The sequence below is a fragment of the Oncorhynchus nerka genome, linkage group LG21, assembly GCF_034236695.1.
Source record: "Oncorhynchus nerka isolate Pitt River linkage group LG21, Oner_Uvic_2.0, whole genome shotgun sequence".
NCBI lineage: Eukaryota > Metazoa > Chordata > Actinopteri > Salmoniformes > Salmonidae > Oncorhynchus > Oncorhynchus nerka.
The window spans coordinates 18,256,268-18,268,742 of NC_088416.1; the positions used below are offsets into that span (position 1 = coordinate 18,256,268).

Consider the following 12,475-nt stretch of genomic DNA (forward strand, 5'->3'; position numbering starts at 1 on the left):
CAGTATGTCATTTGTTCTCTAGTCTAGGTGATAGGATGCACGTAGGTTTACTCACATCCATAGAAACTCAAATTTCAGGGTCAGTGCTGTGCTCACACACAACCTGCACTTTATATTGACATTTTAGTCATTTAGCAGATGGACTTACAGTGCCTTGCGAAAGTATTCGGCTCCCTTGAACTTTGCGACCTTTTGCCACATTTCAGGCTTCAAACATAAAGATATAAAACTGTATTTTTTTGTGAAGAATCAACAACAAGTGGGACACAATCATGAAGTGGAACGACATTTATTGGATATTTCAAACTTTTTTAACAAATCAAAAACTGAAAAATTGGGCGTGCAAAATTATTCAACCCCTTTACTTTCAGTGCAGCAAACTCTCTCCAGAAGTTCAGTGAGGATCTCTGAATGATCCAATGTTGACCTAAATGACTAATGATGATAAATACAATCCACCTGTGTGTAATCAAGTCTCCGTATAAATGCACCTGCACTGTGATAGTCTCAGAGGTCCGTTAAAAGCGCAGAGAGCATCATGAAGAACAAGGAACACACCAGGCAGGTCCGAGATACTGTTGTGAAGAAGTTTAAAGCCGGATTTGGATACAAAAAGATTTCCCAAGCTTTAAACATCCCAAGGAGCACTGTGCAAGCGATGATATTGAAATGGAAGGAGTATCAGACCACTGCAAATCTACCAAGACCTGGCCGTCCCTCTAAACTTTCAGCTCATACAAGGAGAAGACTGATCAGAGATGCAGCCAAGAGGCCCATGATCACTCTGGACGAACTGCAGAGATCTACAGCTGAGGTGGGAGACTCTGTCCATAGGACAACAATCAGTCGTATATTGCACAAATCTGGCCTTTATGGAAGAGTGGCAAGAAGAAAGCCATTTCTTAAAGATATCCATAAAAAGTGTTGTTTAAAGTTTGCCACAAGCCACCTGGGAGACACACCAAACATGTGGAAGAAGGTGCTCTGGTCAGATGAAACCAAAATGGAACTTTTTGGCAACAATGCAAAACGTTATGTTTGGCGTAAAAGCAACACAGCTCATCACCCTGAACACACCATCCCCACTGTCAAACATGGTGGTGGCAGCATCATGGTTTGGGCCTGCTTTTCTTCAGCAGGGACAGGGAAGATGGTTAAAATTGATGGGAAGATTGATGGAGCCAAATACAGGACCATTCTGGAAGAAAACCTGATGGAGTCTGCAAAAGATCTGAGACTGGGACGGAGATTTGTCTTCCAACAAGACAATGATCCAAAACATAAAGCAAAATCTACAATGGAATGGTTCAAAAATAAACATATCCAGGTGTTAGAATGGCCAAGTCAAAGTCCAGACCTGAATCCAATCGAGAATCTGTGGAAAGAACTGAAAACTGCTGTTCACAAATGCTCTCCATCCAACCTCACTGAGCTCGAGCTGTTTTGCAAGGAGGAATGGGAAAACATTTCAGTCTCTCGATGTGCAAAACTGATAGAGACATACCCCAAGCGACTTACACCTGTAATCGCAGCAAAAGGTGGCGCTACAAAGTATTAACTTAAGGGGGCTGAATAATTTTGCATGCCCAATTTTTCAGTTTTTGATTTGTTAAAAAAGTTTGAAATATCCAATAAATGTCGTTCCACTTCATGATTGTGTCCCACTTGTTGTTGATTCTTCACAAAAAAATACAGTTTTATATCTTTATGTTTGAAGCCTGAAATGTGGCAAAAGGTCGCAAAGTTCAAGGGGGCCGAATACTTTCGCAAGGCACTGTACATGAGCAATTAGGGTTAAGTGCTTTGCTATATAGAACTATTTACTTCAGAACTTGGCCCATAGATAAGAAGGACCACCAAGGGCCTAGCAGTAAATTTCCTTCTCTAATATGAAACTATTACATCAAAGGGCAGATTGCTCTGTTGGTTGTCGCGTTTTAAAGGGCGGGTTGCCCTCGGTTATAGTGTTAGCATGGTGGCTAATTAAAAGGGAACTCTGTAGGGTTTTGGTCTTTCCAAACCTCCATAGCCAAATGTTTTGCAACGGAAAAACCAAAATAACTGTTTCTTACTGGACAAATTCAGGTAGGTCCCTCTCCATTTCATCCCGTTTGCTTCATAGTGAATAGACACTAGGGACATACTGTATATATAAATCCCCGGTCCACATACTTTCAACAAACAACACCCACAATCGGAAGATTTGAAAAAACTAAAACATTTTTATCACTTTCAGAAATAATTTCATGTGCAATGAATTTATGAATGTATGCAAACACAGTGTTGAAGTGAAAACAACAATCCAATGCATCGGTGTTATGGTACCTGGTTGCATCCACGGTTGACAACATAAAGGATTCTATGTGGCATTGAGACTGTATGCCTAGTTGATATCCATTGAAATGCAATGCAATGGGAGTCAGAATAGCTCATGTAATAACATCAGTTGTGATACAAATTCAGAACAACAACGACACCTATCCATGACTATCTTATAACATTGGTGTGACAGAAAATAACTATTATTTCAACAATAAGCTCTTTCATAAAAAGCCCATGATGATAATTTACAAAATCAGATTCCATCTTCACATTCAAATTCAAGTATTTAATGTACATTGAGAGGATATAAAAGTCCCTGTGATATCTTATCAGTTATAGGAGGAGTAGAGACACAGACAAGGGTGACTTATGGAACTCATGTCTGAAAGGTGAAGACTAAAGGTATACTACTATAGAAGGAGATAAAAAAAATCAGAGAGAGAGGATTGGAGAAACAGAGACGGTGTGAATTGAGAGCAATGAGAGAGACTGTGTGTTTCTGTGTGTAAGGATGTTTTTCAGCAGATGGCATGGCAGCCTACCGCGACGACAGTGTGCCAACTTACAAGCGGAATGGAGGAAAGACAGAGCTGGATGCATTTTTTTCAAAGGTGAGCATGAGATGTTGATGAGAACACACACACACCGCCTCGAGTTAAAGAAGTAGAGCAGAAAGTAATAGGGAAAGAGAGTGCAAGTGTTTCAGCCCCACTGAATTCCATCAGTAGGATAGTAGGAGACAGCAGACTCCTTCATGCAGTGAACTCACTGCTCTGTAGAAATGATCAGATTTGTATACAGATAAAACTTGGTCATTTTCATACTGTTTGGGCACACACAAGGCAAGAGTGTGACATGCTGATATTGAATACAATATATCAATTATGACTCAGCCTAATCAATCAATGATGTATGGGACATCACAGGCAGGCAGGTGCACACACACACACACACACACACACACACACACACACACACACACACAATCAGTAAATAACAAAGAAAAATACTGCAAAGCTCAGAGATTGGTGAATCATCCAGGATGTGTATATAAATATATAAACACACTCGTTAGGTAGAGACAGACAGGGTGGGAGGGGTGTGTGTGCCTGTGTGTTTGTGTGTGTGTGCTAAGCACACTTCCACACACACACGGCCAGGCTGCCTCCAAAGAACATGTAGAGCAGGTTCTTGACCTCGTGTGTCACCTCGAAGCCAAAGCCCTCACCAATCACCACGTGCCACGAGCTGCCAAACTTTTTATCCATAGACTCTTTGATCATCTTCGCCGCATTCTGAAATGGAAAGAGAGAGAGGTTAGAGAAGATACAGAAACCAAACCAAATCCCTGGCTCCTATCCATAAGCCCTTGTCAACACCGCCTTGTGGATTTGAGAGTAAAGGATAGAAGTCAGCAATATGGCTGAAACTGAATACTTATCCATTGATAGGATGAAGGATCCATTTGGAATTGGGCCTATGAGAGAGGAGAGGAAGTGATGGAGTGGGTAAAATACAGAGGGCAGGAGGAGAGAGGGAAAGAAGGAGAGAGAGAGAACCAGTGTTCTAGTCCAGATGGACACACAGGTTTGCTGGAATGAGTGGTGAGGCAGGCTGACACAATGCCAGACTGGCTGAGAGGGTGGATTTACATACAGGCCTGGTTTTAAAAAGTGACTGGTTGGATTAAAGCAATAGTGAGTGTGCTGTACTTATTAAGCTGCACTTCGCACAGTGTATAGACAGACGGACAGACCTCATTATTGGTGGCAAACTTCTCACAGGCTGTGACACACAGTTCCATCGTTTCCACTCTCATCTCCTCTGGCATGTCTGTGTGCTGTGAAGAAATCAGAACAATACATTACAACACTCACTGTTTACTTCACGAAACCGACGGTCACACAGCCTCTACTTGTGAACCACATATGTGTCAGATCTGTCTCACCCTGATGAGTGGGAAGCTGTGGAGCCTCTTGTAATCGGCCTCCTCCTTCTTGCTCTCTGTTGTCTCTGCCATTCCCTTCTCCTTCTGGAGAGAAAACTGACTCACATTTGAATGGAAGCATAGCCTTAGTATTTATTTGGCAGGTTAAAATGTTAGCTACATGTTGCCACAATGTTTGTCAAGTACTACAGTAGGCATGAGCAAAGGAGGCTGAACTAAAGAGACCCTCCTAGTCCTGCTCACTTCGTATTAGTTTACTTCTACCCATGACAACACAAGCAATGAATGTAGTGACTGCAGGGTTGGTCACTATGGCTAGGAAAGTGACATGCATGAATGACATTGTCATGCATATTTAGGCAATTATCAAAAATGGGTGAAAGGTTACCCACAGAGTTGACTAGCTAACGTTAGCTAGCTGGTAACGTTAGTCTGTATACGTGTAACGTTAGGTATGGTATGACTTTGACAGGTAGCTACCTAACTAGGCATCTGCCTACAGTAACATTAGCTAGTTACTGTACTGTAGCTAGTTGTCTTGTGGCTTGTGTATGTTGTTGCCTTGCCTCCTCACTAACGTTCTCTTAGTTGCAATGCAACCAACGCTGCAAGTTAATGAAAAGAGTTGCAAACATTGCACGCCGTTATGAGACTTTCTTCTTTGAATTATACTTGGTTATGGATAGCAAGTTGGCTAAATAGCTGGCTACTTACCTCTGGCTAGTTTACCACGACAAGCTAGGTCCATTTATTGTTGATATGGAAACATGTCGGCCATAGCAACCGCTTCTTTCGTGCCAGACTCTCCTTCTTCTTGTGCGTTTCTGGCAGACGAGACTCTGTCTTGCCTATTGCTACCTTTCTCAGGTCGGAGTGCGAATTACACATTTAAATATTTAATAGCCTCACAACCGATAACCGAACCAATATATATTATTATTATTATATTAATAATATATTATATATATATATATATATATATATATATATATATATATATATATATATATATATATATAAAACGTGATCCTAACCTCAGCATACCGCCTGCAGGACATGCTTCACAGTCTCTACCTCCCCACAACTCGCATTTCCCATCTGTGTGTTGACCCACTAACAGTGGCCTAACCTCAGCCTTGTCAACAGAACCCCATCCATCCTTTCATTCCCCCTTTCATTCCCCATGTACACCTACTGACCCTACTCACAGAATTCTGGATAGAGAAAAAATGCCTTCCCCGCTGCTCTCTATCCCACTCACGTTGCCACTCCTGGGTCAACCCCTCTGCTATGATGATCCTACATTCCACACCCCCCAAACAGGACCACCACATCTACCTCCTCCTTCTTCAGAGCTACCTCTGCTACATTATTTGCAGCAAGGCTCAGTGCAACATGGCAGTGTTGCCATTGTTTATTAAAGTTTTTCTTTGTAATGTAAAAAAAAAAGAAGACATTCAACCCCCATATCACACACTCACAAACTGTAAATATATGTGTGTATGTTATACTATCAATTAGTGAGAGAGAGCCTCAAATATCACATTCAATTGTACATATCCACTGTATACATGAATCACAGCAATGTTGGTTCCTGTTTCAATCACATCTTTGGCCATGTTCTCGTGGGTCAAACAAAACACCCTAATGATTGGTTGACCCACAATGCAGGTGATGGCTGCAGGATGAAGTTGGTGAAGATCAACTGAAGAACTTTGCAGTCGATTGCAGTCATGACCTTTGATCACGTGCTTTTTGTAAATTTCATGCAGCTGTGGAGTAGGCTCAAGTCTGACATTTTCGTGGCACATAATGCAACACTCTTTGTAAGGCTTGGCAGAAGGGATCTGCATGAACGCACTCACTCTTCTCACGACACTTCAAGACAGCTATGACTAAAAGTGATTTTCGTAGCAGGTTAGGAGAACATTTTTGCTAACCCTAACCCTTTTCATAACCTTAACCTAATTATCCTACTCTGTTAAATAAATAATCCTAAACTGCTGCATAAATTCTCCTAACCTGCTATGAAAAAGTCACTTCCGGTCGTAGCTGTATTGAAAGGGCGTGGGAAAAGTGGTTGTGTTTGAGCAGACCACGCTTGTCAAGTCGGTGACCATTGTTGCATTATGGGGTTATAATAGTTTTTACATTTACATTTAGTTTTTCCGACTTGCAACTACATGTCGATTGCATGAATTTGACAAAAATCACTTCATCAACAGCAACTTCATCCTGCAGCCTTCACCTGCATTGTGGGAGGCTCTATTGTCAACCAATCATTAGGGTGTTTTTGTTTGACCCACACGAACGTGACTAAAGACCAACTTTGCCACAATTCATGTATGCAGTGGATTATGTACAAATGAATGTGATATTTGGGTTTCTGTCACCAATTGATTGTACAGGACAATGTGCACATACACTCCGAGTTGCAATAAAAAAGAAAAGATTAAGACGGGCAAAATAACACAGACACTGGACAGAGGAACTGCCTAGAAGGCCAGCATCCCGGAGTCGCCTCCTCACCGTTGACGTTGAGACTGGTGTTTTCCAGGTACTATTTAATGAAGCTGCCAGTTGAGGACTTGTGAGGTGTCTGTTTCTCAAACTAGACACTCTAATATACTTGTCCTCTTGCTCAGTTGTTCACCGGGGCCTCCCACTCCTCTTTCTAATCTGGTTAGAGACAGTTTGCGCTGTCCTGTGAAGGGAGTGGTACACAGCGTTGTACGAGATCTTCAGTTTCTTGGCAATTTCTTTCATGGAATAGCCTTCATTTCTCAGAACAAGAATATAATGAGTTTGAGAAGAAAGTAATTTGTTTCTGGCCATTTTGAGCCCTGTAATTGAATCCACAAATGCTGATGCTCCAGATACTAGTCTATAGAAGGCCAGTTTTATTTCTTCTTTAATCAGAACAACAGTTTTCAGCTGTGCTAAAATAATTGCAAAAGGGTTTTCTAATGATAAACTTGGATTAGCTAACACAACGTGCCATTGGAAAACAGGAGTGATGGTTGCTGATAACGGGCAACCGTAGATATTTCATTAAAAATCTGTCTTTTCCAGCTACAATAGTCATTTACAACATTAACCATGTCTACACTTTATTTCTGATCAATTTGACATTATTTTAATGGACAAAAAAATCGCTTTTCTTTCAAAAACAAGGACATTTCTAAGTGACCCCAAACTTATAAACGGTAGTGTATATATTTTCAGTTTGTGATATGGGGGTTGGAGAAATGGTTATTATAAACAATGGCACATTAACTTGTTGCACTGAGCTTTGCTGTTGGAAAACCACATCAGTATCCGACTATCAGCTGTCGCAGATGAACCTCCCCCGACTTCCCTCCTCGACTTTAGTCTACAGTCGGTTGCTTTCACCTTACCAATCAAACTGGCCCAGTGTTTCTCTTTCATTCCATAGAGGAACGAACACGCGAGGGTATGTCTTCCGGAAATCAAAAGTGATCGAATCCATGAAATCCAATGAGCCTGTCATTCCATCTTCGTAACATTGCAAAAATCAGAAACATTTTATCCAAAAATGATGCAGACAAGCTTATCCATGCTAAACACAGCTGCTAGAATCCTGACTAGAACCAAAAAATTGGATCATATTACTCCAGTGCTAGCCTCTCTTCTCTGGCTTCCTGTCAAAGCAAGGGCTGATTTCAAGGTTTTACTGCTAACTGGCTTCCAGTTGAAGCTCGCATCCGCTACAAGACCATGGTGCTTGCCTACGGAGCTGTGAGGGGAACGGCACCTCAGTACCCCCAGGCTCTGATCAGGCCCTACACCCAAACAAGGGCACTGCGTTCATCCACCTCTGGCCTGCTCGCCTCCCTACCACTGAGGAAGTACAGTTCCCGCTCAGCCCAGTCAAAACTGTTCGCTGCTCTGGCCCCCCAATGGTGGAACAAACTCCCTCACGACGCCAGGACAGCAGAGTCAATCACCACCTTCCGGAGACACCTGAAACCCCACCTCTTTAAGGAATACCTAGGATAGGATAAGTAATCCCTCCCCCCCCCCCCCTTAAAAGACCTAGATGCACTATTGTAAAGTGGCTGTTCCACTGGATGTCATAAGGTGAAAGCACCAATTTGTAAGTCGCTCTGGATAAGAGCGTCTGCTAAATGACTTAAATGTAAATGTAAATGTAAACCTACAAAGCATTACATGGGCTTGCTCCTACCTATCTCTCTGATTTGGTCCTGCCGTACATACCTACACGTACGCTACGGTCACAAGACGCAGGCCTCCTAATTGTCCCCAGAATTTCTAAGCAAACAGCTGGAGGCAGGGCTTTCTCCTATAGAGTTCCATTTTTATGGAACGGTCTGCCTACCCATGTCAGAGACGCAAACTCGGTCTCAACCTTTAAGTCTTTACTGAAGACTCATCTCTTCAGTGGGTCATATGATTGAGTGTAGTCTGGCCCAGGAGTGGGAAGGTGAACGGAAAGGCTCTGAAGCAACGAACCGCCCTTGCTGTCTCTGCCTGGCCGGTTCCCCTCTTTCCACTGGGATTCTCTGCCTCTAACCCTATTACAGGGGCTGAGTCACTGGCTTACTGGGGCTCTCTCATGCCGTCCCTGGAAGGGGTGCGTCACCTGAGTGGGTTGATTCACTGATGTGGTCATCCTGTCTGGGTTGGCACCCCCCTTGGGTTGTGCCTTGGCGGAGATCTTTGTGGGCTATACTCAGCCTTGTCTCAGGATGGTAAGTTGGTGGTTGAATATATCCCTCTAGTGGTGTGGGGGCTGTGCTTTGGCAAAGTGGGTGGGGTTATATCCTTCCTGTTTGGCCCTGTCCGGGGGTGTCCTCGGATGGGGCCACAGTGTCTCCTGACCCCTCCTGTCTCAGCCTCCAGTATTTATGCTGCAGTAGTTTACGTGTCGGGGGGCTGGGGTCAGTTTGTTATATCTGGAGTACTTCTCCTGTCCTATTCGGTGTCCTGTGTGAATTTAAGTGTGCGTTCTCTAATTCTCTCCTTCTCTCTTTCTTTCTCTCTCTCGGAGGACCTGAGCCCTAGGACCATGCCCCAGGACTACCTGACATGATGACTCCTTGCTGTCCCCAGTCCACCTGGCCGTGCTGCTGCTCCAGTTTCAACTAGGACCTGAGCCCTAGGACCATGCCCCAGGACTACCTGACATGATGACTCCTTGCTGTCCCCAGTCCACCTGACCGTGCTGCTGCTCCAGTTTCAACTGTTCTGCCTTATTATTATTCGACCATGCTGGTCATTTATGAACATTTGAACATCTTGGCCATGTTCTATTATAATCTCCACCCGGCACAGCCAGAAGAGGACTGGCCACCCCACATAGCCTGGTTCCTCTCTAGGTTTCTTACTAGGTTTTGGCTTTTCTAGGGAGTTTTTCCTAGCCACCGTGCTTCTAAACCTGCATTGCTTGCTGTTTGGGGTTTTAGGCTGGGTTTCTGTACAGCACTTTGAGATATCAGCTGATGTACGAAGGGCTATATAAATACATTTGATTTGATTTAATTTGTAAAAAAAAACAACAACAAAAAACACCTTTATTTAACCAGGTAGTCAAATTGAGAACAAGTTCTCATTTACAATTGCGACCTGGCCAAGATAAAGCAAAGCAGTTCGACACATACAACAACACAGAGTATCACATGGAGTAAAACAAACATACATTCAATAATACAGTAGAAAAATAAGTCTATATACGATGTGAGCCAATGAGGTGAGATAAGGGAGGTAAAGGCAAAAAAAAGGCCATGGTGGCGAACTAAATACAATATAGCAAGTAAAACACTGGAATGGTAGATTTGCAGTGGAAGAATGTGCAAAGTAGAAATAAAAATAATGGGGTGCAAAGGAGCAAAATCAATAAATAAATACAGTAGGGAAAGAGGTAGTTGGTTGGGCTAAATTATAGATGGGCTATGTACAGGTGCAGTAATCTGTGAGCTGCTCTGACAGCTGGTGCTTAAAGCTAGTGAGGGAGATAAGTGTTTCCAGTTTCAGAGATTTTTGTAGTTCGTTCCAGTCATTGGCAGCAGAGAACTGGAAGGAATTTGTTTTGGGGGTGACCAGAGAGATATACCTGCTGGAGCGCGTGCTACAGGTAGGTGCTGTTATGGTGACCAGCGTGCTGAGATAAGGGGGGACTTTATCTAGCAGGGTCTTGTAGATGACCTGGAGCCAGTGCGTTTGGCGACGAGTATGAAGCGAGGGCCAGCCAACGAGAGCATACAGGTCGCAGTGGTGGGTAGTATATGGGGCGAGGGCCAGCCAACGAGAGCGTACAGGTCGCAGTGGTGGGTAGTATATGGGGCTTTGGTGACAAAACGGATGGCACTGTGATAGACTGCATCCAATTTATTGAGTAGGGTATTGGAGGCTATGTTGTAAATGACATTGCTGAAGTCGAGGATTGGTAGGATGGTCAGTTTTACAAGGGTATGTTTGGCAGCATGAGTGAAGGATGCTTTGTTGCGAAATAGGAAGCCAATAATAGATTTAACTTTGGATTGGAGATGTTTGATGTGAGTCTGGAATGAGAGTTACAGTCTAACCAGACACCTAGGTATTTGTAGTTGTCCACATATTCTAAGTCAGAGCCGTCCAGAGTAGTGATGTTGGACAGGCAGGCAGGTTCATTCCTCTTCTGGCACACAGTTTCAGGATAGTCCTTGTTGGTGAAAGTCCTTGTTGGTGAAGATTTATGTTCCTCTCAAGTTCTTGGCACTTTACATAACAGATACCTTGTCCTTGAACCTCAGGAACTTGACCACTATTGGCATGGGTATGTCACCTGGGCCTATGGTGGGGATTCCAGTCCTGTGGGTGCACTCCACCTCAACCTTCCTGTTTTCCATCTTCAGTTTTTCCGAGATCCTTTTCCTCACTTTATCATTTACATTTACATTTAAGTCATTTAGCAGGGAGTCGCTTATCCAGAGCGACTTACAAATTGGTGCATTCACCTTATGACATCCAGTGGAGCAGCCACTTTACAATAGTGCATCTAAATCTTTTAAGGGGGTGAGAAGGATTACTTTATCCTATCCTAGGTATTCCTTAAAGAGGTGGGGTTTCAGGTGTCTCCGGAAGGTGGTGATTGACTCCGCTGTCCTGGCGTCGTGAGGGAGTTTGTTCCACCATTGGGGGCCAGAGCAGCGAACAGTTTTGACTGGGCTGAGCGGGAACTGTACTTCCTCAGTGGTAGGGAGGCGAGCAGGCCAGAGGTGGATGAACGCAGTGCCCTTGTTTGGGTGTAGGGCCTGATCAGAGCCTGGAGGTACTGAGGTGCCGTTCCCCTCACAGCTCCGTAGGCAAGCACCATGGTCTTGTAGCGGATGCGAGCTTCAACTGGAAGCCAGTGGAGAGAGCGGAGGAGCGGGGTGACGTGAGAGAACTTGGGAAGGTTGAACACCAGACGGGCTGCGGCGTTCTGGATGAGTTGTAGGGGTTTAATGGCACAGGCAGGGAGCCCAGCCAACAGCGAGTTGCAGTAATCCAGACGGGAGATGACAAGTGCCTGGATTAGGACCTGCGCCGCTTCCTGTGTGAGGCAGGGTCGTACTCTGCGGATGTTGTAGAGCATGAACCTACAGGAACAAGCCACCGCCTTGATGTTAGTTGAGAACGACAGGGTGTTGTCCAGGATCACACCAAGGTTCTTAGCGCTCTGGGAGGAGGACACAGTGGAGTTGTCAACCGTGATGGTGAGATCATGGAACGGGCAGTCCTTCCCCGGGAGGAAGAGCAGCTCCGTCTTGCCGAGGTTCAGCTTGAGGTGGTGATCCGTCATCCACACTGATATGTCTGCCAGACATGCAGAGATGCGATTCGCCACCTGGTCATCAGAAGGGGGAAAGGAGAAGATTAATTGTGTGTCGTCTGCATAGCAATGATAGGAGAGACCATGTGAGGTTATGACAGAGCCAAGTGACTTGGTGTATAGCGAGAATAGGAGAGGGCCTAGAACAGAGCCCTGGGGGACACCAGTGGTGAGAGCACGTGGTGAGGAGACGGATTCTCGCCACGCCACCTGGTGGCGTGGTCTGGAGAAGGGGATAGGGTCAAGCGGGCAGGTTGTTGGGCGGCCGGCCGTCACAAGACGCAAGATTTCATCTGGAGAGAGAGGGGAGAAAGAGGTCAGAGCACAGGGTAGGGCAGTGTGAGCAGAACCAGCGGTGTCGTTTGACTTAG

General features: G+C 44.4%; 1 protein-coding gene across 3 annotated transcripts; it reads right to left on the bottom strand.

The window, feature by feature from the left end:
• Nucleotides 1-2,202: 2,202 nt before the first annotated feature.
• LOC115103583 (dynein axonemal light chain 4-like) lies at nt 2,203-5,102 on the bottom strand. Of its 3 annotated transcripts, none has more exons than XM_029624424.2 (4): nt 4,985-5,102; nt 4,271-4,354; nt 4,079-4,162; nt 2,203-3,617 (listed from the first exon to the last, which is right to left on the bottom strand). In XM_029624424.2, exons 2-4 carry the CDS (start codon nt 4,340-4,342, stop codon nt 3,453-3,455), a joined length of 321 nt encoding a protein of 106 aa, XP_029480284.1. In that variant the 5' UTR covers nt 4,343-4,354; nt 4,985-5,102; the 3' UTR covers nt 2,203-3,452. The 3 variants fall into 3 exon arrangements, with proteins under 3 accessions (XP_029480284.1, XP_029480282.1, XP_029480281.1); XM_029624422.2 differs by having other exon boundaries at nt 4,271-4,370; XM_029624421.2 differs by having other exon boundaries at nt 2,594-3,617; nt 4,271-4,366.
• Nucleotides 5,103-12,475: the final 7,373 nt, after the last annotated feature.

Excerpts from the sequence above, each read along its gene's own strand:
- LOC115103583 (XM_029624424.2), bottom strand. The coding sequence starts at position 4,342 with ATGGCAGAGACAACAGAGAGCAAGAAGGAGGAGGCCGATTACAAGAGG. Across the intron at positions 4,163-4,270 it reads ACAGCTTCCCACTCATCAGG|CACACAGACATGCCAGAGGA; the intron begins GTGAGACAGATC and ends ATTTCTTCACAG. Across the intron at positions 3,618-4,078 it reads AGTTTGCCACCAATAATGAG|AATGCGGCGAAGATGATCAA; the intron begins GTCTGTCCGTCT and ends TTTCCATTTCAG.